Source organism: Stenella coeruleoalba, assembly GCF_951394435.1.
Source record: "Stenella coeruleoalba genome assembly, chromosome: 19".
NCBI lineage: Eukaryota > Metazoa > Chordata > Mammalia > Artiodactyla > Delphinidae > Stenella > Stenella coeruleoalba.
The window spans coordinates 38,351,700-38,378,242 of NC_137165.1; the positions used below are offsets into that span (position 1 = coordinate 38,351,700).

Here is a 26,543-nt window from a genome sequence, read left to right on the forward strand (position 1 = left end):
AAAATGTGAGAATTATACAGAAAACCATTAATCACTTCTTTAAATACGTATCCTCTCTCCTTTGTTATTATTCAACAGCAAATCTCCGCAGACCGGCTGTTGGGGGAAAAAAGTGTTAGCCGCCACTCCCGGATCTGCAAGGGGGAAAAAATTTGGAACCATAAAGCTGAAAACTTTTTTCTCTCAGTTTGGAAGAAGCCGTTCGTCATGAATGGGATCCGCGGAGTTCAGGCGAGAGGAGGCGAGAGGCTCAAAGGTAACAAAGCCCCCGCCTGGGCTGGCTTTTTTTTTTTTTTTTAATCGTTTTATGAGCTCTTTTTACTAGGGAAAGAAGAAACACTCTCTCGCCTCCTTCTTTTTCTTTTTCAACTATCTTTGCGGGGTTTTTATGGTGGACGGTTGGTCAGGTTTGATGCCTTTTATGATGACAGATGCTTGGGTCAGGGACTGACACCTGGAGAGTGTTTGAATTGATTGGGACTGAGGTGTTAGGCACCAGAAAAACCCCAGAAAAGGTTGTTTATGAGGCAGCTCAGAAGCGCTTTCTGGTTTTAGAAAATGCAGGAGGGCCTTGGGAGCCCCAGCATGTGTGTGTGTGTGTGTGTGTGTGTGTGTGTGTGTGTGTGTGTAGCGAGGTGAGGTGCACATGTGGCCCATGGGTTCCGTGACTCTGCTTGTCTACACTGGGGGCTGGTGTCCTACAGGTCTGTTTACCAGTGAGCAGTTGTCACTGCCACCTCCTGGAAAAATGGAATGCCCCAACCTCAGAGCGGGGTATAGGTGGATGTCTTCAGTTTTTCTTTTTGTGTCTAGGTTGGGATTCTAGACAAATATTTGCAACTCTCTGGAGCAGGAAACTGTTCTGTTCACAGGCAAGGTTCGTTGATGCCGGAATCTTCCTCTTCTTCCACTCGGCTCCCTTCCTTCTTCCTGGAGGCTCAGAGTTTAGTTGGGTTTCCTTTTGCTCTCTTGGTCTGGGGGCTCTGTTCTCCCCTCTGGGGCCCCGCTTCTGAAGGTGAGGGAGCCGGTGAGCTCTGCCTCAGACCAGAATGTGCTGGCCTTTTTTCCCTGGGGCTCACTGAGGCTTTGGAAGTAGGAGGCTGGCAGGAGAGAGAGTTCATGGAGAGGCCACGTTTTCTAGGCGATTAGCTCAGTATTAGAACCACAAAATGACCTCGGAAGCCCCTTGACCTCTCTGAGACTGGACATTGTGTTGGCTCTTGCCTCCTGCCCAGAAGGGAAAGTCACACCTCCGCAGGGAGGGGTCCTTGGGCTGTTGTATGTCCCATCTTCTCCACCCCCCACCAGCCCCCACAACCCCTTCTTTGCTATCTTGAAATTGCTGGATTGTTTTTCTGTTACTGTCCATTGGGGAGAAAAGGAACAAAAAAATTTTTTAGCCCGTGTGGGGGAGGGAAGTAGGGTGCTGGTCTCTCTCTGTGCAGAGCTCCTTCCCTCAGGCAGACTCACCCTGCCATCCATGTCCAGTTCATCCCTCCTTCTTTCCTGTTTCGTTGGAGGGAGCTGAGGGAAGAAAGACAAAGGGAGGCAGATATGAGAGGTCCAGGGGCTTCAGAGGGCTAGGGAGACAAACCCCTCGGTCCTAAGGAGACACAGGGCCCCCATTGTGGTTACTGTCTCTCGAGGTCTGTTATCCAAATCCACAAAATCTTAACCCATTTTCTGAAGTCCCTTTGTTTAGGAAGCTATTTCTATAATCACTCTCACCCCTTCCCCACTCCCCAATCCCAGCCCAGCTACTCACAGAGCCCACGGAGTACCTCCCCACCAGAGGAGCAAGAGAGATGGGAGAAAGGTCAGTGCAGGCGGTTCTGACCATCGCCAGGGACAGCTGTGCCATGTTAACCAAAGTTTCCAGCAACTTTCGAGAGATGTGCGGAGGATTTGCTAAGAAGTGAACTCTGAACACAGAGCCTTTTCAAATCTGTATTCTACTTGCTGTATCTTAAAAATCTACACCAGCAGCCATCCTCTTAGGAGGGGAGAGAGACAAAGAGAGAGACAGATAGACACACAGACAGACAGACTCCAGCTGGGAAGAAGGAAGTGTTGCCTTGAGTTAAGACTAGGAGAGAAAGAAACTTGCTGGGATGTATGTGGGGTGTTGGTTTGCGTTTTGTAAATTGTCTCCTATGTCTTGGGGACTGTCTCAGGCAAGAAATAACTGGTGTTGGTTGGTATCCTCTCCTTTGTCCCTGGGAGGTTTAATAAATGCAAGAGCTGGAGGCCTTGGTAAGAAATGAGAGCGAGCAGAAAGGCAAGCTGGACTGCTCCTGGGATGAAAATATTTGGGGCGATGTACACCCATAACACATAAGGGCAGATAACCAGTTGTGAGCCCTCTATAGGCTCAGGTGATAAAGATCTGGTCACCTGAGTCTTTACAACCTGCTTTCTGCAATGTGACGATTAGAGGTCCACCAAAGGGAAAGAGGAGGAAAACAATGGAAAGAGAAGGTTGGGGTTCCTTTGAGGGTTTCAGCCCCACAGGTGGGGAACTGAGGGACCTCCCCCTCCCTCACTCCCAGACCCCAACCTCTGCAGAGCTGAGTGCTACGGGCACGCTCCCCAGCCCCTTGGGCTCACCTTCTACGATTCTAGCGGCCACCTCTATCCTCCGAATCTTTGGACCTCTCTTCCTCCAGTTCCTGGGCCCTCACCACCCTCGCTCCTACTTGCACCGGTCTGGGCGGAGTAGGGCTGCCGGGTCCTGCCAGAGCCTGTCGCCGCCGGGGCAGCCCCAGCGCCCGTGGTGGGTCTCCCTGGGAAGCGGCGGCCCGGGAGCGGGGGGGTCTGGTTGGAAAGCGGAGTTGGGAAGTTTCCCAGCGTGAGTTGAGCGCTGACGGATTTGTGATCGGCCATAAAACAGGCACGTTCAGATTCGTAAATCAATCTCGCCTTTCTCACAGTATAAACGTTCGCTTTATCGGCAGCAAGAAAGCACTCTGCTCACGCCCGGGCGCTTGTTTATTTGAACATGGACATTCCCAGGATCCGAAGAGTGTGGGCATTTTAATAGAATCTGCCCGGCGTGCCTTCGTGTCACTGGCTTTTCTTTTGCTCGTCCTTAAAAATAATTTCTCCGTTTCAGAGATTGCTGTCTTCCCATGCTCCAGCATATTCTCTCTCCTCTTTTCTCTCCCCCACCCCCTCACTCCCCACGCCCTAGTATTTTTCTTTTAGACTTTAGTGGACTGCTTTTCTTTGGGGGACCAGTTTTCATGGATTTCTGGCCAGGACCATGCAGGGAGTTGCCCTCATGGGAGCCAGGCGCGGGGCTGAATTCAATACCAGCCTGGGTTTTTTGTATCTGCACAATCAAAGCCGACCACCCCCCTACAGAGCCCAGGCCCGCCGGCGCCCCCACCCGAGGGCTGGGAGAGGGATTCCGAAGGGACCAGGCCGGCCCAGTGCCCGAGGCAGGGGCTGCGCTGCCACTACCCGCTGGACCGGACACCACCCGGGGGTGGCGGTTTCTTTGGGGGTGGTCAGGGCACCTGGGTCCTCAACCTTCTCCCCATCCAGTTGCTTTTGGTTCAGACCCCTCCAAACAAACCGCTGACGGCCCCTGGGCCCCATGCCCCCCTCCCCAAAACACGTCTGTTCTTCCCAGTCCACCAGCCGCTGCCGCTGCCCCAGAGCTGCTGAAGATAAGGCTGGGAGTGTGAGCGAGGGGCTCCTTCAGGAATGTCTTCCCTGCTTCCCTTTGCAACCCCATCCCGCACCGTGGCCAAATACTCCGGTTCTGGGATTCTGGTCGTAACTGGTCTGCTTCTTCTGGCGCCAAGCTGTATGGGAAGGTTTGGGGGCATGTTTTGTTTTGTTTTGTTTTGTTTTGTTTTGTTCATATCTGAGATGAAGAATTCTGCATACATTTCTCTCTCTAGGCCAAGGGACTGGATTTCTCCTATCATCACCAGTGTTTTAACACTTTAATATGCAATCCCCCCATCTTTTTCCTATTGATCTGTCTCCATTGTCTGCTGCTTGGAAGCAAGGGGTACTAACACCTGGGAAATGGGGACAGGGCTGTCAGGCCAACTTCAAAGCCTCTTTCTTCCCTTTCCCTCTCCTCCCCTCCAGTTCAAATCTCCAGCTGTCTTCACTGGTGTGTTGGGGGGTGGGGAGGGGTGAGACAGGATGGGTACAGAGAGACTGAGTGTACATAGGTACAGAGAGACTGAGTGTCCACTTCTTTTGTGTAGGAAACTTAGTCCAGGTCTTTTGTCTCTAGAGCATATTCTCAGTCAGTCAGTAGACTTTGGTTCCCTATAATAGTAACAACACAACGAAAACAAGTCCCCCTTGTGGTTACTCTCAACTCTGGAAGCTCCCGAGTCATCTCTTCACCCTGTCCCTTTTCTGCCCTTTCAAAAGGTACCACAAAAGATCTTTTTAAAAAGAGAATTAAAGCCAGAAGCCCCATTCTTTACACATATACAATCTGGACTTATGAAATGCTTCTTTTGAAGCTGGTCTCTTTAGAAATTTTGTTGGTTATTTAAGGAAGAGGGGGAGTGGGTCCCACTAAAATACCCTAGGAGTGAGGGAGAGAATAGAGTTGGGGGATGCAGAGAGAGGAACTGGTTGCTGAGAAATGCAGGGGCTTGGAGAAGGACTCTGCGCCCATCCCACCCCACCCCCCAGAAGCCCCTGCAGACTATTTCTGCACCTCCACGAACTAAGCAGAGCAGGAGGAGAAGGGAGAGAGGAGAGGTGGGCTGTGGGTAAGTGTGTGTTCTGGGGGGGCTGGTTAGGGAATGCAGATACAGCAGATACAGATGTGAATGTGGGAGAGAGAACTGGCTGCTATTCCATTTGTGGGTTGGGGGGAACCTATTTTGCAGGAAAATTTCTCCTCCTGAAGGGGAAGGTCATAGTGGTCCTTTGAGCCTGAAATCGAAAGACCCCCTTCCCCCTCCTGGTCACGTGATTCATTAAATAATTAATGCCGAGGTTGCAGAATAGATATGTATTCGTCAGGAAAATCGCAGGCTCGGTCTCCCTGTTTCTGACGTGCAATTCAACTGTCCTTTGAAAAACAAGCCTGTACCCCGAGAAAAAAAAGAGAGAGGGGGAGAGAGAGGGAGAGAGAGAAAAAGAGAGGGAGGCAGCAATAAAACAGCCCCGCAGCCGGAGCCACACCGCGGGCTGGGGTATTGTAAGTAGAAGGGATTTCTCACTACCTACTGCGTCTTATATGTCCATGTAAATTTATTGTTTGTTATTAATGTTATTGTCGTAGAATGTGACAAATAGCCATCTTCATTTCCTGCCATTTCTCTTCACATGGTCCTCTGTGTGTTTATACCCATTGAGGCATTGCATAGAGATTTTAGGAATATTCCTCTTCTCTATCTCTCTCCCTCTCCCTCTCCTCCAACCTTTTTCTTGATTTATAGCAATATGGGTGTCAGCTTCTCGGCCGGCATGCCAGCCATTGTGTGTGTGTGTGTGTGTGTGTGTGTGTGTGTGTGTGCGCGCGCCTATGCGCGCGCGCATCTGCGTGTGTTTGTGAGTGAGTTGTGTTGTTTATGGCCATGTCTTCGATAAATCATTTCTCACAGAAAATGATATGGAAGCTGGGCTATTTCTGTGGCCGGGAAAGAGTCACTCTCGGAGGCACTTCCTCTCTCTCTGCTCTGTTCCCAGAAGTTGGTTATTTCAGACGATTTTCAGTAATATATCAGCAGTTAATATGAAAGCTCTATAGCTGGAGGTCTTAAATTGCAGTATCTGTGATTATCAGTTAAGGTGAGATCTGTATAAATTTGGTAAACCAGAAATGCCTCATTGGCATATAAACCCAGTCAAAGACCACGATCTAATATAAAAATTATGTTTGTGAGCCTGATAGAGCCAACATTCCTGCAGCAGCAGACAGAGCTTCATTTTTCAGCGGTTCCCCTCCAGGAGTCTGGTTGCTCTGACGCCGGCTGGGGGTAAAGAACCCAACTCTGAAGGCAGAAGGAACCTGGGGGCAAGAGAGGTGGAGGCAGGGGAAAAAATTACTGAAGTTGAAGGCAAAGATGTTTGTAGTCGAGGGGGACCAAGTGGATCCTTTGCAACTGGAAGGGGCTGGAGGGATTCAGTTATAGTATTAAAGCTTAACCTGTAGGACTGATGTATTGAATATATGACAGGGAGCTGAGGGTGGGGAAGGAGCTACTCAAACTGGGGGAGACAATGGAGGCAGAGGCTGAAGGGCAGGGAGGGAAGCTGAAAGCTCTGGCTTCCCACCCTCCTGTCTAACAAAACAAGGAAGTGAATTCACACCCCGGTAGCCTTCCTTCGACCTCCTGAAACAAAGAAAGTTTCCTCAGCAGTGAGGGACTATATGTGTCTGGGGCTAAAGGAGGGAGAAGTTCTCTAAGTTGTTCTAGAAAAGAAATGTTCCAGGAATCAGGTGGTCTCAGAAAGTTGGAGAGTGTTTCAGGACATGGGGTGTGTTCCTCTCACTAAACCTCCATCCAAAAAGGGAGCAAATGGGGTACAGATTGGGAGGGGGAGAGCTGGTAACTTTCCCCTCTGATTTCATATGGAGGTCTCAGTACCTCCCCAGTAGGGAAGGGTCTGCTGGTAGAGAGCAAAGCCAGAGGCGGCTTTTGGGGATATTATGCGCTGCGCCCCAAAGTTGTTATGGATGAGGGACAGAGCCTTTGCCAAGTTCAGTCGGGGCTGCTAGCTTCTCCTTCCCTGGTTGGAGCCTGGCCAACTGACTTTATAGCCACTATTATCTGTGATACTTAACTCTGCCTGCTAGTGTAAACCTTTGAGCAGGAGAATTAGTGATGCCGCGCCCAGGTGTTAATTATTCATGGCATCAGCTGCGTCCTGGAGTGGTGGCTTAGGCCCCAGTGCTGGCGTCCAGGAGCTCACTCCCACGCTCTGCTCCAAGTGGGCGCTGAGCCCTCTTCTTGTTAACGGGCAGCTTTTAGGGTGGCTGGTAGGTGAGGCCTCCTAATTTGGGAGTCTGGGTTGAAAAGGGTTTAGGGAGAAAGAGAAGGAAAAGTCCAAGACCCTAGGCTGGGATGGGTGGGGACATTACCTGGCCTCGCTAAAAGGGCCTGGGGAGAGTCTGGATTCAGGGGCAGCTTTGACAGGGCTGGAGCTCACGGGGCAGGTGGGAAGGGTCAGAGGAGGCAGCAGAGAGACCTGAGGGATAGCGGGCTCCATACCCTTCAGGCCCCCCATCCTTGGGTGTTGAAGAATACCACACACACTCAGTGTGGGAAGCAAGGATTTCCTTCTCACTCACCTGGAAAGTGAAGGGGGGTAAATGTGGAGAGGGTGAGTTCACCCCCAATCCAGTGCTCCAGAATGTAGGCCAAAGTCTTAGAATGCCGGAGAGAGGGGGAAAGGATTAACTCTTCCTCGGAGAGGAAAAGGGACATGAAGGGTGGAATGGTGGGTGTTAGTAGCTTCTGAATTCAACCTGGTTTGGAGGATGGGGAATAGCAGGAGAAGGCTGAAGGATGTGCTCCTTGGGACAGGCCGGAGCCAGTGGGGAGAGCTGGGAGCCAATCTCACAGGCCCCGGCCCCTGTGATTCCAACTCCTTCCCCCTTCTCCGTCTCCCCTCCTTCTGCTGCCTCTGCCTGTGACGTGGAGGCCTGGTCTCCCCGCTTTTCCTCTCCGTTCTCTCAGCCCGGTCAGGTCTTTGTCTCTTCTGGCCCTCCGGATACCCCCTCCTCTTCCCTTTCCCCAACTCACACTCAGACTCTGCCCAGGAGACAAAAGCAGAGAAACCATCCCTCTCCACCATTATCTCTTAGTCAATCGCTGGCCCCTTGCTAAACTTCCCTGTGTGAGGCCTGATGCCCTCCATCCAGGCATATAGGCCTACCCTTCAAATCAGCAAGTTTGTTGTTTTTTTAAAAAATATATGCATTTGGTTCATTTAGCTACGAATCACCCTGCTTCTTACCAGTTCTGCACACACACGCACCCCATTTGCTTTTCTGCTGTGCAGGAGATGGGATAGAATGTATTTGATGAAAGGGGCTTTAGGAAAGCCGCTGACTCTGTCTTCTCCCCAGACGCTGCTGGTGTCCACTTTCTGTATATAATTATAGTGTTTATCCCCATGCCTTTAAGAAACTGGGCTGTTAATGCTTTAATGAGCACAGGAGTTAGATAGAAAGATGAGGAGAGAGAGGTTGAAGTAAAAAGAGAGGGCCCAGAGAGAGAGCAAGCAGCAGGATCCTTTTCTGAGGTGGGAAGTCAAGGCAGAGGCCAAGGAAAGGATGACAGAGAGAATGGAGACAAAGGCCACTCCGAGAGGCAGGGAGGCTGTCCTGGCAGAAGACATCCCACAACTTGGATGGGTACGCAAACACACTCACAAAACCAGAGTTAAGTGAGAAGGGAGGTGGAAAGGAAACCACTCACTTTGCCCCCTTCTTTGTAGAAGAAGATGTCTCCACGGCAGAAGGACGGGTTCCCCACCCTCGCCAAAAGGACAGGGTTCTGAGGCCAAGGGCTCCACACTGCTCAGAGGGGCAGCCTAATAAGTGAGGCCAGAAGTGACTTCCGGAGACACTCCTAAGTCCTTAGCAAGGCACAATTCAAATTCACTTAAGACAAAGAAGCAGAGTGTGAGAAGACAAAGGGACTGTGAGAAAGGGACAGAGACCACAGAGAAGGTTAGAAAAGGCAGAGAGAGAGAGAGAAAGGGAAAGGAAAGGAAGGGAAGGGAAAAGAGAAGAGAGAAAAACAAATAGAGACAGAAATGCAGCGAAAGACCCATCCCCTTGGAGGGGGGGGCGGGCGGGCACAGACTGAGGAGAGGGCTGTAGGGTCTGGAAGTTCCTCCAGACTCTGTGCTTTCTTACCAGCAGCTGCCCAAAGCCGAGGCCATCCCAGAAACAAGGGGACTAGAGTAGGCCCTGGGGGTGCTAAATCAGGTGTGAGGCAGCTGGGGCAGGAACTGAAGTGTCTGGAATGGCCAAGATGTCTTGGGCACTTCAAACTCCTCTTCCACCACCATCTTCAGTAACTTAAAGGTTGGAATCTCCCAAAACTGAATCCCTGGGGTGGGGTGGGGTTGGGTGGGTGGGCTGGTGGTTGGTGTCGGTCTCTCACACCCAGACCCAGGGAATCCTTCCTTGGCCTCTCTGCTGCTCCTGGGTTTGGTCTCTTCTTTCCCTCTTCGGGGACAGGGAGAAGAAGTTGATCTTCCAGCAGCCTGAGAACTTTCCCTTTCACCTCCAATCCGCATCTCCTCTCTTGAACCCCACCCCCACCCCCGTCTGAACAAACGGATGCTACCCTCGCTTATCTCCTCCCTCCCCGATCTTTCTGGAAAGAAAAGAGAAAGTTCCCACCAGCCTAAGCAGCTTTAGACAACTCCAGGGAAAATGGAAAACGCAAACCTTTCTCGCCTCTCCAATCCTCCCATCACCCCCTGGCCGCCGCTGGGCTCCCTCCATCGCGCCCCCCATCCTCCTGTCCCGTCCTGCCCACAACGCTCTCCCTTCCCCTCCCTCCTCCGCCGAGCCGGACATATGGAACCCATTTCGCCGGTGACATTGAAAAGCCGCTGCGCGCCCGCCTTCCGCCATGGCGCCCCCGGCTCCCCGCGCCTCGCCTCGCGGTGCCCCCGGCAGACGCGGCTCCTCCCGCCCGGCCGCTCGGCCCGCTCGCGCAGCGAAACCGCGACCCAGCTCCGAGCCGGGCCCGTCCGCCTCCCGCAGCCCCACGCGGGCCGGCCGCGCGCCGCTTCGAGGGCCGAACAAAGCGGCGGCGGCGGCGGCGGCGGAGGAGGAGGACTGGGGGCGCGCTTCCGGGCCTCTCCCCGCGCCGGCCGGTGGGACTGAGATGCGGCCGGCCGCCCAGCCCCCGCTGGCGCCCCGGGATCCGGGCCCGGCCGGCCCCCCGCCGCTGCCCGCGCCCTAGCGGAGCCGCACAGGTAGGTGTCGGTGCCGAGCGGGCGCCGGGCCGGGCTCCGGGTGGAGAGCGGGGGGTGCCTGAAACCCCCGCCCCCGGGTCGGGAAGGAGGAGGATCGCAACACTGGAAGACAGAGACGGGGGCGAGTTAAAGAGGCGGTGCGGGCGGAGGGTGCGGGGAGGTGTGGAGGAATGTGGGGTGTGGACAGGACCCGGTTAGGGCCTGGGGAGCGCTCTCGCTAAGGAAGGGCTGCAGACGGTTGGAGGCTGCAGACGGTTTTCCGCTGGAGTTGGGAGCTTGGGGTTGTGCAGCAAATGTGAGGGGTATCTGCTGGGGTGGGGGCTGGCTGGGCCCTGCTCCCGCAGTCCAGTCGCCACCTATGGCCAGAACCTAATAGCACCTCGCGGGTTATTTGAAGCTGAAACTACAAGGGGTTGCGCTGAGGCCGGGTGTTAAACTGAGAAGGTAGGAGAGGGGGTGATTTATGGCTTCAGAGAAGATGTGTTTACTCCCTGCCTGCTCTGGAAACCAAAAACCAAAGAGAGCAGAGGCGGGAGAAGCCTCTCTCCTTGGAGTGGAAGGCAATGCCAGGTTGATTCGCTGGGATTTATTTTCCCAGATGTGGGGAGATGGTGGGAACTGTCCCTTTGCCGGGACAGAATGTGAGGTATAAGGAGAGTGTGAAAGCACACACACGTAGATGTGTTTTGTGTATTGTGTGAGTGCACATTGTGTTCGGGTTGGGGTTTGTTGGGTACAGCATCGCTTTACAAGTGAGCACACAGGGAGCCCGAGGGGGGACTCGGTGTTCTCAGGTCTTGGTACCCTGGCAAGGGGTAGCTCTGGACACACTTTGCCGCCTCGTGCCCTCGCCATGGAGTAGTGCTCCTTCAGCCTGTGCTTTCTTTCCTCCCACAGCCACGCGCAACAGCGCCCACCCGGCCTGGTCCCTGGCCCCTGCGTGCCATCTGCCCATGCTGCCCGATACTCACTTTGAACGTTTAACTTTGCCATGGGAGACTGAGGAATTAGTGAGCACAGCTGGGTGGGGAGGAGGAGGAGGAGGAGGAGGAGAAGGGGAGGAGGGGAGGGAGGAGGGGAGGGGAGGGGAAGGGGAGGAGGGGAGGGAGGAGGGGAGGGAGGGGAGGGGGAGGGGAGGGAGGGGAGGGAGGGGGGAGGGGGGAGGGAGGGGAGGGGGGAGGGGAGGGGAGGGGGAGGGGAGGGGAGGGGAGGGGGAGGGGAGGGGGGAGGGAGGGGAAGGGGCGGGGGAGGGGGAGGGGGAGGGGAGGGGGAGGGGGAGGGGAGGGGGAGGGGAGAAAAAGGCCTGCAGTGGTAGGGGATGTTGGTTTGAGGCTGGCTTGGGTTCCACCAGTACTGCTCAAACTCCCCCAAAGTCTCTGTTTGGGAGGGGATGGGTGAGCACAAAGGGGAACAGAGCAAAGTAGCCATGCACGATGATGGAGGTGGGGAGAAAAATATTTTGACCCCCAGATAGTTATTTCCGCAGGCCAACTGGTGGCTCTTGCATTTCTGTCCAGACGCCCGGCTTTGCCTGGAAATTGTTTTGCATTAAATTTTCTCAGCCGCAGAATTATCTTTCCTCGCCTCCAGCTAAACTTGCATTTTTCCACCAGACACTTGGGCCCCGCACCAATGAAATCTGAGAGGAAGCGGCTGGGCCCTAAGTGGCTGTAATTTAATTGATTTTATCATAAATCATCAACTTGATGAAGAACCCGAGGTTTCAGTGAAGTAAATTGATATTAATGGGAGTTTCTTGAAATGCAAACTCCCTGAATTGTTGGGGCATCTTGAGCAGGGGAGGTAGATTACATGTGTCCCAAGAGCAGAGAGCCTGGACCTGGAGCCCAGCACAGCTTTAGGGGGTCGGGAAAGCAAGCTGTGAAGGGCAGCTGCAGGCAGACCAATTTCTGTAGGGGAGAAGGCAGAGAATGGAACTTTGTTGGGGAAGGAGCAGAGTCTGATTCCATGAACCCTGCTGGCAGTCTTGGGAATGCTGGTCTCCCAGTTGAGGGAGGCAGTTGGGGAAGCTGGTAGGTGTGTGGGCAGTGTTGGGGGTTGGTCGGGTGAGAAGGCCAGGCTGGTACAATGGGTGCATTGATTCCTGGTTAAAAATTGTCAGCTTTAAGCCTTCCTCTTCTAATTACACAAATTAATTATTTACTGCTCAGGTTGCTGTGTCCAAAAATAGCACTTTTGATTTGAAGAATAACCCACCCCTGACACAGAAGAGCAGTAAAAACCAGTGCACCAGCCTCTGAGGGGACAAGGAGGACCAGGAGTGTGGCTGGTACTCAGTTGCGAGGGTGTAAGCATTGAACTCCCGAGAGGAAATAGTCTGCCTTTGGCCAAGAGGGTGCCCATTATTGTCTGAACTCAGTTTATTACTGCTTATTGTCACACTTTTACATCAGTACACAGAGAACCACAAACTGTCAGCCCAAAAAATGGACCTTGGAAGATCATTTAGCCCAAGCCCTCCCCTCCACACAGGATCTGGCTTTACAGAAGGGGACAAGTGAGGCCCAATGAATTCTCTGCTTCAGAGCACACAGCCAATCTGGACCACCTAGAATCCAAGCCTCCTGACTTCCAAGCCTATCCCAAGTATGACTTTAGACAAACCACTTCCTGGCTCTGGACCTCAGTTTCTCTATCGTTGACAATGGCAGGGTTGGACAGGACACTCCCTGAGTTCTTTCCAGTTCTGACCTTGAGTAACTCTCTAGTGCTTGGGAGCAGCTCCCTTTTGTGTCCTGGAGTTCTGTGGGCATCTGAGTATAGGTCACTGCATGCATATTTGCAATATACAGGGAGTTTGCATATGCCCAGAGCAGTGCATGGTTACTCAGACTGGCTCTAAGAAATCCACTGCAATCTGGACCATTCCTCCTCCTGAAGGTGTCCTTATTCTCAGCAGAGGAGAAGCCCAGGCCTAGAGCAGTGGAGATGGAAGGCAGTGGGAGGGGCTAGCTGGGTGGGTTGGGCCGGGATTGGCATTTGGAGGGGGTGCTAAGGAAGGAGGGGCTCAGCCTCTCAGAGCAAGGCACTTTCCCCGCCAGGCATGGGAGCTGAGGCTGGAGTTGTTGGCAGTATAGCCCAGGGACTGATTTGTGGTTTCAGAATTTAGATTCTATGACAGCAGGCCAGCACCACCACTACTTCCAGCCTGATCCTGATCCCTGGGCCTTTGGGTCCCCTCTTCTTGGGAGAGGACACACGCAGGCTACCACAGCACTATACCAGGTCTCCTCCCAGGGCAGCCAGGACAGAAAGCCTGCAAGGTGGATGACCCCTGTCCTATTCTTGCTCTTATTTTCCATCTCTTCTCCTAACTGGGAAAAAATAAAATAAGATTCAAAAGAGATGGGGGCTTCTCAGAAGTTGCATGGTTGTGAGACGGGAGATTTCTTGTAGGATCAGGGATATGAGGAGGCCAGCAGAGGAGGAGAGGCTTCCAGGTTGCCTTGGGAAGTGTGGTCAAGGATATGAATTCTGGTGGAGGAAGTTGGAAGAGATAAGAAACAAATTCATCTTCGGGGTTCTGGAAATCAGAGTCTCTGGCCAGATAATCCATTTCTTAGAGCCTCACCCCAAACCCTACTTGAGAGAGAGAGAAAGAAAAAACCAAAAGGGCCGGCAGGCCCAGATTCTGGCCCTATCCCATTCTGACTTTTTATATTCGGAGGCAATTCGGAAGGCCTTCTGCTGATTGGTCATTAATCCGGTGAGTTATTGTCTGCTAAACAGAGGTCACTGGGAGAGACATCCAATCTGTCAGGAGAGACCTGCGCAGTCCCTCGCAGCGGGCTGCGTCCTGTTCCTCTCTTGTCTGCTTCTCTGTTCCTTCCCTAGCAAACCCCACCCCCACCCCCACTCCTACCCCTCCCCAAGCTGTCCAAGATTCTCCCCTCTCCTTCTTGCCTTCTCCACTCTGCCCACCTTTGTCTCGACATCCGCCCGGGGTGGGGTTTGCCAGGGCAGGACAGAGCTTCTAGATGAGGCGGGACCCCCAATTCAGTCGGGCTCATTCCCATCCAGGCGCCGCCAGCTCCCAACTCCCGACTTGGCCTTAAGCACCATCAGCCCCTGGCGCGGCCTCCTTGGTCACCGAGCAGACTTTGCAAACCCTCGTGGCTGCCCTGTTTTGTCCTGCCTCCTTTTCGCGCTCCCACGCCTGGTGTGAGGGGAGAGTGCAGCTCGGATTTTTCTTCTCCAATCTTAGCGGCCGTTTTCTTCTTTCAATCTCAGCTTCTACTGAGCCGGGTCTACACGGGCCTCCGCCCAGGCGCGGAATCTTCTCGTTTCCTCAGCCCCTTTGTTCCCTCCCGCTCGGGCATCTTAGAGAGGTGGGAGTTGGGGATCCAAATACCAAAAGCGATTTGCAGTAGCAATTCCCATTTTACAACACCCAGCTTGGAAATCTTTATTAATATTTAAAAGCGGTGGAGATTCGGGTGTGTGTGTGTGAACTTTTCACGACTCTGCCGCGGCCACAAAGTTGGGCAGTGAAGCTGAAGAGTGTGGGACCGGGAACCCAGACAGGACCAGAAAGAAAGAGATCGCTAAAAGCCTTGCCGCCACCCCCTCCCCGACTCCCAGGTCCCGGCTTCTCAGGGAGCCCAGCGGGCCAGGCGAATTTGGGGCTTGCTGAGCTGGGGGCTTGGGGGAGGGGGGAATCCTTGGTCATCCCAAAGGCTGATATCAGAAATCGATTTTAAGGGAGCCAGCCAGTTTGTGTTTAGTGAGAGGAGAATTTTCGTTTGCTCTTTGATGGTTTTTTGGGGGAGAGACATGATCCCCCAAGGCCTTGAAGGATGGGCACCCAGTGATCCCTCAAGGGGGTTTTAAGGGCCCGTCCCCTGGTACTGGGTACAGATTAGGAGTGGGGGAGGGGAGTGCGGGAGCGAGTGGTCCAGCTCTGGGGAAACTGAATCTGAGAGGAAAGAATGTCTATGAAGGGGGACATTTTCTCTGATTTTTGCCTTTATTATTAATTTCTGCCCTTATTAGATTACAGTAAGTTATCTGTGTCTTAATCTTTCTCTCAATTTTTCTTTTTCATTTTCTCTCCCTCTCTGTCTTTCACACATGGTAAGGTGCTCAAGTTTCCTTCCTTGAATCCAGGAAGAGGTCGTTCCCTCTTCTCTCTCTAGTCTGTGCCTAAATCATGACTTCACTGTCAGGGGTGATAAATCCCTCTCTCCTCCTTTTTCCAGACCTCAAAGTCTTCCCTCAGACCCCTCTGGTGTTTCCCACCCCAAGGTCCCTGCCCAGGCTCCTTACTGCCCCTGCCCTATCCCCTGAAGTTTGGAAGGTCCCTAGCCTGCGGCAACACCGCAAACAAAATGGGTGTCCTGGGGCTGCCAGTTCTACCATCCACCCGCCACCTTCCCAGCCCCAAACAGGGGCAATTGGCCAGCCAGAAATCTCCGAGAAAGGGATAAAAAAGGCAGGAAAGAAACCGAACGGGGATCTAATTGCGTCGCAAGCATTTCGAATGGGCTCTGCTCTCAGAATTCCTTAAGAAGCCCCCACCCCATTTCCTACCACAGTTGGGGGTATGTGTGCTCTGCAAATCTTCTCCAGGTTAGCTCTCTTGCTCCCAGCCCTCCTTTTTGCTCCTACCCCACTGCACCCCACCTCCTTGTGTAGCCAGAGGGGACCACATGAGTTGAAGCTCCGAGTGGGGAGGGGTCCGCTGCTGTCTCTGGAAAAGTCCTCTCCCGTCAGCTCAGCTTCAGGCCGATCCTCCTGCAGGCCCGCAGCTAGTTGTGTGCCCCCTGGGCTCTCTTTATTCCTTGGGGCAAAGCTGTGCAGTCCCACAAGTGAACAGGTCCTCCTCTTCTCTTAATTTCCCAATGACCTTCTCTAGCTAGTGGTAGAAACAGCTAGGAGAGTTGGAGGGTCTGAGGTACACTCTTGACTTCTTAATTTGGGGAGGAAAAGACCCAAAGGTGCTGTTCTCTAAAAGCCTCTAGAAGCCGCCATGGGCGAGTCCCTGACCCACCAGGCCCAAAGCTACATAAGGTCCAATCCAGCAGGTCTCTAACCAGGGTCCAGAGATCTCAGGACAGATTCTTTGTAGCCCTGACTGCTTTCTCTGAGGGTCCTGGCTTAAGCACCAGAACTGGGTCTGGCTTGGGCATTTTCTTTCCTTGATACTATTAATAAATACAGAAAATGGCTTCCACCTTCCGTCTTCACCTCCCCACCACACTTCCCTCAGCCACCAACTCTCTAGGCAGGCGGCAGGATCCTCAGGACATCACAGTGGGAGACTCTTCATGCAGTTCCTTGCTGGAGGGTAGAGAGGCCATGGGTCCCCCCTTCCACCCCCATTCAGCAGGGCCCCAGGAAACTGGCTGCTGCAGCCCACGAGGCCTGATTTAGTGGGCCTGAAAGAAGTGGGGGCCGGAGGAAGCCAGGGACCAGCCCCTACGAGAGTAGGAGAGTAGATAGTAGGACCCTTTCTCAGCCCAAAGAAAAGCCTGTGAGTGGGGAGCTATGGGGTGTGAGGGAAGCTTTGCCAGACACAGCCACCCTCTCCTGGAGGGGAGACAATAGCTGGAAACCATCTCTCACCTTTGTTCTCCCAGTCCCTTCTCTCCTGGTGCATCCAGATGGGAGAAGGCAAAAGCCAAGGATTCTAACCAGGATGTCACAAGGTAGTGGCTGGCTCTGTCTACGGAGAAGTTAAGAGAACAAGTTTTCCAAGCTGCCTTTGTAGAATAGAGACACTGTCGGCCTTCTATTTTATCCTCTAAGCCCGAGTCAGCAGTTCGGCAGAGTTGCAGACACTCCTGCTTTTGGAAAAGTCCTGGTGCTCTTTTTGTCTTTTTCCTCCTCCAGGAACGGCTCTTCCCCACCCCCACCCCAAATCTGCAGACACCTACATTCTTGCCTCCTGTCTTCCTCCTACAGGCCTCCTCGCCTTTTCCTGCCCTTGTAAAACACACTCGAAGAAAAGTTGAGCTTTTGTAGTCTTCCTCACCTGTTCCAAGAGTCCTAAATCTTGTAGAGCTAAGAGAAATTAACAGGTTTGTTCTGAATAATAATAATATAAATAACTATCCTCCATCTCTTCTGCCAGTGCATTTAAAATTAAGCCATTTTGCGGGTTCTTCTCATCTTCTTAGAAGTACAAATGCCCTTATCACCTCTTAGCCCCTTCTGCCTATCCAGAGGTGAGAATCTCAACAGAAACTTCTTCATGCAGTTCTTACAGCCTCTCTATTGGCAGCCGTGTCTGGAACTCAAGCTAAACACAAGGTCCTCCTTTTGTCACCCTCTCCTCAACCCCCCTCCCCCTACAAGATGGTCTGGATTTTTAAAATAATCACTCACCGCTTGTTGTCTGCTCTCAAATTGGGGGGGGGGGGTCTGTTAAAAAGAAAAGAGAGGTCTGGCTCCCCACCCCCCCCTACAGGTTGGAAACTGGGCCAGGAGATTTGCCGGGAGAGAGGAGGAATAGAGAGGGTGTGGGGGAGAGAAGAAACAGAGACTGGGAGACTATGGGAGACTCGGAAGGAGGGAGACAGAGCCAGAGGGCCAGAGACGCAGCCACCAGTCCCGCAAGAGTGAAACTACTTAAAAAAAAAAAAAAAAGTCCCAGTGTTCCCACTGCGAATGAATGCAGAGGGGCACCCAGGAAACGCTCCCCCCCCAGGGCCTCCCAAGCTACTTCTCCAATTAGAGGAAGGGTTTACTAGTGGTGCTGGGGGGAGCTGTGAACTCCACGGGCTTTGCCTTATCTTTGCGCTCGTCTTCCTCCCCCGCCAAAATCTGAATTTAAAAATTTACCTGTCCTTAAAAAACGAAAACAAAACTCAAAACCTCTACCTCCTTTCCTTTCTCACTCTTTTTTTTTTTAAATTGAGGGGGGGGGTTCAAAATGTTCCCCCTCTCCCATCACCACCATCACCTTCCTTCCTTATCAGGCATCTAAGCTTGCTAAAGGGGGAGAGGTGGGGGTGTGTGTGAGCTTGTGTGTGTGTGAGTGAGTGAGTGTGTGAGTGTGTGTGTCTGTGTGGTTTTTTTCCCTGTGCAAAAGCAGAGGCCATTGTTACGGAGAGTAGGGCGTACCAGTCTTATAGGGCAACCACACTGTGGCGGCTTGGCCGTGCCGGAGCCCGGAGCTGGATTCTCAGCGAGCTGAGCCGCCCGAGCACCTTTTGGTCTTCTTCTATTTTTTTCCCGCTCCCCCACCCCCTCCCTCCTGCGCACCCCCGCTCCTAAGCCGAGTGAATTGAAGCGGACGCCGCGCGGCTCCTCCGGCCGGTCTGCCCCTCAGACTCCCCAGCCGGGGTGGCTATTGGGGAGGGGGGCGACGCCGCTTTAAACAGTGGTCTTTTTTTCCTTTGCCTTCAAGGAGGGGAGATTTCTCGCCTGCCGCTCGCGCTGGGGCTCGATGTGAATATATATTATGTCTGCCTGTTCTCCCCTCATCGGTGGCTAAGGTAAGCTGGACTGAAATAGGCTATCAGTTTGTGAATGGCGGAGAGTATGTCTCAATGATTTATGGCCCATATGACTCCAATCTCGGTTCAAGAAGAGTTCACAAGCTTTAAGCTTCCTTCCACGCAGCGACTCTCTCTCTCTCTCTCTCTCTCTCTCTCTGTCTCTCTCTCCCTCTCCCTCTCTCCCTCTCCCTCTCCCTCTCCCTCTCTCTCTCTCTCCCTCTCCCTCTCTCTCTCTCCCTCCCTCCCTCTCTCCCTCTCCCTCTCTCTTCCTGCTTCTCTCCTTTTCTCTTCTCTTTTCTTTAAGCAGTCAGATCAGGGCTGAATTTTTGCCCCGCTGCTAAGAAGAGCCTCATCTTTTTCTCTTTTCCTTTTTTGTTGTTTTATTTTTCTTCCTTTTTTTTTCTTCCTTCTATTTTTTTTTTTTAAAGTCCTGGAAGGTGGCCTATCCCCTCTCCCAGGGCTTCCCAGCTATTGTTACTCTCCCAGGATTTCGGGGGTGTGCCTGGAAAGGTGGGTTTCTTGGGGTGGCTCACCGCCCTTCTTCAGCGAGACCCTGGGGGGAAGCCGGGAGCCACGTCTCCTTCCCTCCCTCCCTTTCTCCCGAGAAGCCATATGGAGCCTGGATTTTTCCAACATGGAGGCAAGGGAAATAGACATGTTTGGCTTGGTAGAGCTGCTCCCCACCCCCCCTTTTCCTGGATCCCCAGATCTCGGATCCCCTCGGCACCTTTCCCTCTTTTCACTGTCCCATCAGCCAGGCCTCTGCGCCCTCCAGCCGAGTGTGGCCTGGCAAAGTCCCGGTGCGGAGTTGCTAAGATGCCTTTTAATTCGGTTACCTCCAGCGCCCAAACTTGCTGCTGCCCTAGGGCTCGGCCCTCGGCCGGGTGTGCTTGGAACCTGCCGCTGCTAACCGTTTCCATGTCCTGAACGCTTTCTCTTCGCCTCCTTGGGACAACATAGCTCATCGCCAGCCACCGCGGCAGCAGCAGCCGAGACAGCCCGGCGGCGGCAGCCAGGGGCTAACTCGGTCCGCAAACCTTCCCGGCCCTTTCTCGCCGCCAGCGGAGTCTCCATTCTTTCCTATCACGTCTCTGGCTTCTTGCTTCCCACACTCTCCTGGCCTCGGTCCTGCGATGGTTTGCGAGTTTATTGCAGGGGGAGCGACAGGAATTTCAGCCCCAGGCGTCTAGTCAAATTATTGTTTTATCATCATCATCATCATCATCATTACTGCTGTAACAATCATTTAGACTAAATAAAGCCAGGGCCCAGCCAGCCAACCCCCTCCAACAGTTTTATTTCATTCTCCTATCTATTAATAACAAACTCAACTGATGCCTGTTAATTAATTCCCCCTTCAGCCAGGGCTGCTCCGAAGCTAATTTTGGTTAAATCATCAGAGGCTAATGGTAATAATAATAAAGGGATTGGGTCAGCCTGGTCAATTGAACTCCAGTTCTCCTCCCTGGAAGGACCTGCTGCTTTGCAGACCCATGCGTGTTTCCCAGAAACAAATTCTTCCCAGAACCCAATCAGAACTCAGGGCTACCCGGCTCCCTTTTGAGTATAAATCTGTGCCATTAAGAAGGGGGTTTATGTGTGGGAGGGATTTCCTTCACCTGCACTCCTTTTTGTTTTATTTTCCTATTTTTAGTTTTCTTTGGAGTTGACCAGCTGGGCTGAATGAGATTTAAGTAGTCCAAACTCATATGTCAGAAGAGAGGGTCAGTCTGAAGATTTTATGAAAAGTGATGGTGAGGGGTTGGTAAGATAGATGGGGGGATGCAGTCAGAAGTTTCAGAAGAAATACACAAGATCCTGTGACAGTTTGAACCTTTATTTTTCCAGCACACTTTTAAAAGCCTGCATTAAAATAATCATTTTTTTTTTGGCCTCAGAGAACTTCAGTAAACAGGGGCACCCAGTTTCCAACCCAGAGGATAATATTGTTCAAGTTGCTTTGTTTACTTCCTTTTTTCCTAGGGAAAAATTTTCTGTTTTAGAAAGCACTTTCCCATCTCTCAGTAGAAGTCCAGCAGTTATCCAATTTCTTTCTTCTTTTCTTCTTTAGAAAAATGAAAGGAAACAGACTGTCAAGAAAAGGGTGGGGAAAAAATTAAGCCTGATGAAAAAAAAAACAGAGGGTGGGGGGAGACCTGGGCCAAATGGTCACAGCACCAACCAGCCCCGCCAGGAAAACAATCCTGTTCCATTTGGGGGCCCCATGGGGGCTGCTGGCTGTGGGGTCCCAGACTTGGCTAGAAAAGACTCAGACTGGAGGTGTTGGTACCTGCAGCAAGGCCATGGAGGAGGCTCAGTGCCACTGGCTCTGCAGGTTAAAAATCTTCAGGAAGTTTCTAGGTCAGGCTGCAGTCTTCGTGAGGTGGGAGGGGAAGGAGAGTATCCCTCACACCAGAAGGTTCCCTGCTCAACTTGCTTCTCCCTCCTGCCTCTTTCAGAGATACTCAGTGTTTTCTCCAGGCTAGACCCTGGATGAAAGGAACCTAGATGGAGGCAGAGGCAGGAGGCCTCTCAGCTCAGAGGACGGTGTTGATGATGCTTTTATTTTGGAGTCTGCAACCCCCCCACACACACCTATCCCAGATTGGGGGGGGCGGTGTAGAAGGAGGGAAGAGGAGAGGTCAGGGGCTAGTGTTGAGGCAGGAGAGAAGCAATGTCCCTTGCAATAGTAAGATTCTATATCTAGGCAGTCCCCAAAGGAGTAGAGTCCTTATTTTTTGAGTGGAAATGAAAACTGGTAGGCTTTTTCTTTTAAAATTAAAGCGTTGCAATAAGAAAAATCCATTTCAGGTCAAGGAAGTGGCCTCAGCATCTGCTGTGAAGATGTTGGGTGGGGGAGTAGAAAAACCCTATTGATGTCAGTTCCCTTTTCAGTTCCTAAGATGGATTCGAGCCCCAGTCCTCTTCTCCCCCTGTGTCTCTTCTCTCACCCCGCAGGTCAACCGCTACGAACAGACCCCGGGAGGAGGGGGGCAGAAAGGGGAGGGGGGGTCCGACGAGCCACGTGACCCCAGGGGTGCCAATGTCCGGTCGTGAGGGTATCAGGCCCTTGCAAGTTGCCACCCACCGCCCGGGCCTCGCCCAGCGATGCAGAAAGCCACCTACTACGACAACGCTGCGGCCGCACTCTTCGGAGGCTACTCCTCGTACCCTGGCAGCAATGGCTTCGGCTACGACGGTCCCCCTCAACCCCCCTTCCAGGCCGCCACGCACCTGGAGGGTGACTACCAGCGCTCAGCGTGCTCGCTGCAGTCCCTGGGCAACGCCGCCCCGCACGCCAAGAGCAAGGAGCTCAACGGCAGCTGCATGAGGCCCGGCCTGGCCCCCGAGCCCCTGCCCGCCCCGCCCGGCTCACCCCCGCCCAGCGCTGCACCTACCAGTACCACTAGCAACAGCAGTAACGGGGGCGGCCCCAGCAAAGGCGGCCCCCCCAAGTGCGGTCCCGGCTCCAACTCCACCCTCACCAAACAGATATTCCCCTGGATGAAAGAGTCGAGGCAAACGTCCAAGCTGAAAAACATCTCCCCTGGCACAGGTACCGGCTCTCTGGCTTCCTCGTCGTCAGCGTCTGTCCAGGCCAAGAATGTCACTGTTATTCTAGCACCCAGCCCCTAGGCGCCCAGGCGGCGGCCTGGGAACAATATCAGGTGGCGGCGTTAGCGGCGCATTTCCCCGTACCCCCCACCACCTGATGACCCCTGACCCCGCCAACACCCTCTCCCTCCAGCCCCCTCCACCTGAGCTTCTGAGAGGTCCAGAAGTCCAGGTGCTCGGCCTCAGCCATTCGCAAGGCCGCAGAGTCAGACGCTGCCAGTAGACGCAGAGTCGTCAACGATTGATTATTATTAAGGATGATTACTGTGGGCATTAATCACTCGCTCGGGCGGCCCGGGGTCCCGGCCTCCAGGCACTACAGCCTCTTCGCCCCACATTTCCGCGCCCTGCCCAGAATGTCCAGACTCCCCCCCCCCCCGGGATTCTCCTCAGGCACCTGCCGGGTCCACAGGACCGGGCGGGGTGGGGGTGGGGGTGGGAGGAGTGTCTTCCACACCTGGAACTGGGAATAAGGGGGAGGAAGTGTGCGCGAGAAAATCCAGGCCTAAATAAATGGCCATGCGGCTCTGTCTGCGTGACATGATCAAATTTTCATAAGCTGGGGCAGCGAGAGGCGAACAGGTCTCTTAATAAATGCCACTATTATAGAGTGTCCGCTAATGCGACGGGCGGGTGGGGGGGCAGTGGAGAGGAGGAGGCGGGGACGCGAAGGGGGAGGGCGGCGGGTGCTCCGAGTCCAGGCCTGGATTTATTAAGAAACGATGCATTCAATTTCGGCGTGTTCAGTAATTATCTTTTATTTCATTTTCTCCCCTTCCCACCCCTCCCCCTCGGATCCAGCAGAGGGCTGCGGCGGCGGCGGCGGCGGCGGAGGCAGTGGCGGTGGCGGGGGCGGCGGCGGGGGAGGGGACAAGAGCCCCCCGGGTTCGGCGGCGTCCAAACGGGCGCGGACGGCGTACACTAGCGCGCAGCTGGTGGAGCTGGAGAAGGAGTTCCACTTCAACCGCTACCTGTGCCGGCCGCGCCGCGTGGAGATGGCCAACCTGCTGAACCTCAGCGAGCGGCAAATCAAGATCTGGTTCCAGAACAGGCGCATGAAGTACAAGAAGGACCAGAAGGCCAAGGGCCTGGCCTCGTCTTCGGGGGGCCCCTCCCCCGCTGGCAGCCCCCCGCAGCCCATGCAGTCCACGGCCGGCTTCATGAACGCCTTGCATTCCATGACCCCCAGCTACGAGAGCCCGTCCCCGCCCGCCTTCGGCAAAGCCCACCAGAATGCCTATGCGCTGCCCTCCAACTACCAGCCCCCCCTCAAAGGCTGCGGCGCCCCTCAGAAGTACCCCCCGACCCCGGCGCCCGATTATGAGCCTCATGTCCTCCAAGCCAACGGAGGCGCCTACGGGACGCCCACCATGCAGGGCAGCCCGGTGTACGTGGGCGGGGGCGGCTACGCGGATCCGCTGCCGCCCTCTGCCGGCCCCTCCCTCTACGGCCTCAACCACCTTTCCCACCACCCCTCGGGGAACCTGGACTACAACGGGGCGCCTCCTATGGCCCCCAGCCAGCATCACGGACCCTGCGACCCCCACCCCACCTACACAGACCTCTCCTCTCACCATGCGCCTCCTCCTCAGGGTAGAATCCAAGAAGCGCCCAAGTTAACACACCTGTGATGGAAGAGGGAGGGCTGAGGGGCAGGTCCTGGGGTGGGGGAGACCCAGGAAGGGCGGGGGCTGTGGAGTTCTGCGGGACAGCCTGGAGGTCTGAAGGAGGAGGCAGGGAGGTGGCAGCCAGGCTTCCCGGGAAGAAAGGGCCTGGAGTTCCTTCCCATTCTCCTGGCCTGAGAAGTTGCTTTTTTAAGTCCTGCAGCTCTTGTTAAGTCCGCCTGCCCACCCATTGGAAAGGAATCTACAGCAGATTGGAGATGACCCTATCAATCCTAGGCCTCCAGCAATACCCAGTTGGAATTTCACCCTCGACAGTGGGGTAGAGAAAGAGGAGATAGGGAAACAACGCAGAGAAGCACATTTTAAAAAACAGACAAGATGGCTAGGCCATCACCAGCCAACCAACCAACTTACCTTACATCTATGTGGGTAATTCCCCCAAATCTTGATTTTTTTTTTTTTCCTGGCAATTCTCCTTTTTTAAAAAAAAAAATTAAAACACATTTCAAAACCAAGGGCACAAAGCACGTACCCCTCCCACTTCCCTGAATCCTCAAATTTCTGTCAGTCGATTTGAGGTTGATTGGGCACTCCCTCCATTTCTAGTCCCACACTTTTCCTGCTCTAGGACATTAATATCTATACCCCGCCCCCATCAATTACAGTCTACAGAGGGCTCAGGGATGGTGAGAGATCCTGAAAGTCAGAGCTGTCTATATTATAAATATATATATATATATTTTCTTTTATGGCAAAGCTGGGAGGTGAGGGCAGGCAAGTTGTCAGGACTGAAGGTTTGCCCATTCTGCTGCTTCGCATCTCAGCTCCAGGTCCATCCCCCTCTCTCCACAGAAAGCAGTCGGTGACACGAGGTTCTACACTTTTCTTTTCTTCCGTTGCTCTCTTGACTTAACGTGAAAACAGGGTATATTTTAACAAACTGTCTGTCCCAGGCGGGGTCTGCAGCTGGGCCTGTGTGCCTTGCTCAACCGGGACAGGACACTTTTGTTGCACTTAGAGTTTACATTTTAATGGATATAAAACCAACTGTGAGAGATGCCTGGGCCTGCAGGAGTCCAGCATTGCTCAAAAAGTGTGTGTTCTAGTGAACATTTTCATATATATTTATTGGTTATAGCCTGTTAAAATATTTTCCTTTTTTGTATTATTTATCCCCCTACATTATGTATTTATATGAGGACAAAGGAAAAAATTGTACTTTTTTTAGTATTTACTTGTTATAAAGGATGTTGTGTTCCCTGTCATGTAAAACCAGCTATTTTAGTTATATTGTACTCTAGGAAAGAGCTGTAGATTTATGTTAAACTTGTACTTATGAGCAATTGTAATTAGTTCTAAAAGGCATGAACTCAGCTCCTAATTGTCACTGTATAGTCCTGAATTTGTAGAATTAGAGTTAATTCCCTCTTGGAACTTTCTTTGTTCTTCTGTAGTTACTTTTTTCCTTACTTAAAAGGGTTGTCTGTCAAACAATTCTTGAATAAACTTTCTGTTATCAATTTTATCTTGTCCTGGTGGTCCAATTTAGATAGCAGAGCAGCAGGCTGGTGACTGCCAGATTTCCCCCAAGGGAAGAATGGTGAAGACCCTATCCTGGCCTTTTTATTCCCCTGCTCAGGCCCCTACCTCCCCCATCTGTGTCTCAGGTTTATTTGGTTTTTCTCACACAAGCTTGGAACATTCTGCCAAGTTCTTTAGCTAAGATTTAAGTAACAAGTTTGGGGGGACAGGAGACTTGGGCGCTCCCTCTCCATCTTTCTGTTTGGCTTCTTTGCCTCTCAGTTTTTCTCATTGATTGGTCTTTTGTCTTTTTGCTTCTTTGGCCACAACTTCCTCACCGCCCCCCCCACCCCCTCCACCCCACCCCACCCTATGGACAACAACAAAAACCTGGCCCATTACTGCTTCTTACACGCAACCTAAACTTCACAGTTCTCTTCCGGAGCGACAAAGAAGTCGTCACGTGACCCGAAGCCCAACCACCATTGGGTCTAAAATGAAAACAAAGGAAAATGATTAATCTAAAAAAAAAATCTGAGGCCTAGACTTCTCAGGTCAAACCTTAAAACTAAAGTGAAATTAAATCACTAAATAAAACTCAGGGCGGAGGGAGAGGAGGCGTGTTTGATTTCCACTGCCAGGGAAAGGGGAGAGGAGGAGGGTAGGAGAAGCTGTTGGATCCAAGCGTAAATAAAATGGTCCCCAGGCTAATGTGCTGCTCTGTTTCCACGATCCTTGGGAAAACTTCATTTCTTAGTCGTGGTTCCATAAAACTTTTATCACATTGGAGCGAGGATAGAGAGAGTCTGTCAAAGATGAAATGTCACTGCCGCGTCGCTGGAGCCGATAAGAGCGAGGAGACAGGGCGGCTGAAATATGGAGCTAATTCGTTGAAAGAGAGGCGATGGCTGCTTGCTGAAGAGTTGCATAATTCTGATTGTAAGCGATGCGCCCGCATTGCTTAATTAGGAGCATATATTTGTTGATAGTGATGGGGGGGGGGCGTGTCGGTGAGAATCGTTCCAGGCCCTCAGCCTTAAAGCGAGAGCTGATTTTCATTTTTATGTTGCATCCTGGCAGTCCAAGGTTAGTAATTACAGTCTTTATGCAACAATAAATAACAATAAAAAAGCAACCTGAATTCTACACTCCCCCCCCACCACCAAGTAGGATTTTAACTGGACTAGGCTCACCTAACCAGCAAGCAATTTAGCATTGGGTCAGGCTATAATTTAAAGGCATAAGAGCGTGCAAAGTTTGATTGGGATCAAATAACGCTCAAGGGTTTTTCTTTCTTTCTGTCTTTCTCTCTCTCTTCCTCTTCCCTGAGTAACATCTTCTGAATGATGTAACTAGGTGAAGCGCCGCGTTTGGCTCTGGGGGTTGAGTG

The 26,543-nt window shown here is 52.7% G+C and overlaps 2 protein-coding genes and 2 long non-coding RNA genes across 4 annotated transcripts in view; 3 read left to right on the forward strand and 1 right to left on the reverse strand.

Annotated features, from left to right (window-relative positions):
* The window catches only part of HOXB7 (homeobox B7), a gene marked incomplete at its 3' end in the record, with an annotated part of 498,962 nt that overhangs the window by 36,700 nt on the left and 435,719 nt on the right, over window positions 1-26,543 (forward strand). The gene's annotated exons all lie outside the window — the stretch shown is intronic.
* LOC307177503 lies at window positions 63-21,370 on the forward strand. Its single transcript, XR_013825053.1, has 3 exons — window positions 63-256; window positions 18,302-18,389; window positions 21,351-21,370. It is a non-coding gene; the product is annotated as an uncharacterized lncRNA (long non-coding RNA).
* HOXB3 (homeobox B3) lies at window positions 21,501-25,157 on the forward strand (the record flags this gene model as incomplete). The annotated part of the gene is made up of 2 exons (XM_079905035.1): window positions 21,501-21,948; window positions 22,812-25,157. The coding sequence occupies 2 exons, from the start codon at window positions 21,501-21,503 to the stop codon at window positions 23,636-23,638; spliced, it is 1,275 nt and encodes a 424-aa protein (XP_079761161.1). The 3' UTR covers window positions 23,639-25,157.
* Window positions 22,975-25,645, reverse strand: LOC307177677. Its single transcript, XR_013825082.1, has 4 exons — window positions 25,566-25,645; window positions 24,047-24,107; window positions 23,582-23,632; window positions 22,975-23,043 (listed from the first exon to the last, which is right to left on the reverse strand). It is a non-coding gene; the product is annotated as an uncharacterized lncRNA (long non-coding RNA).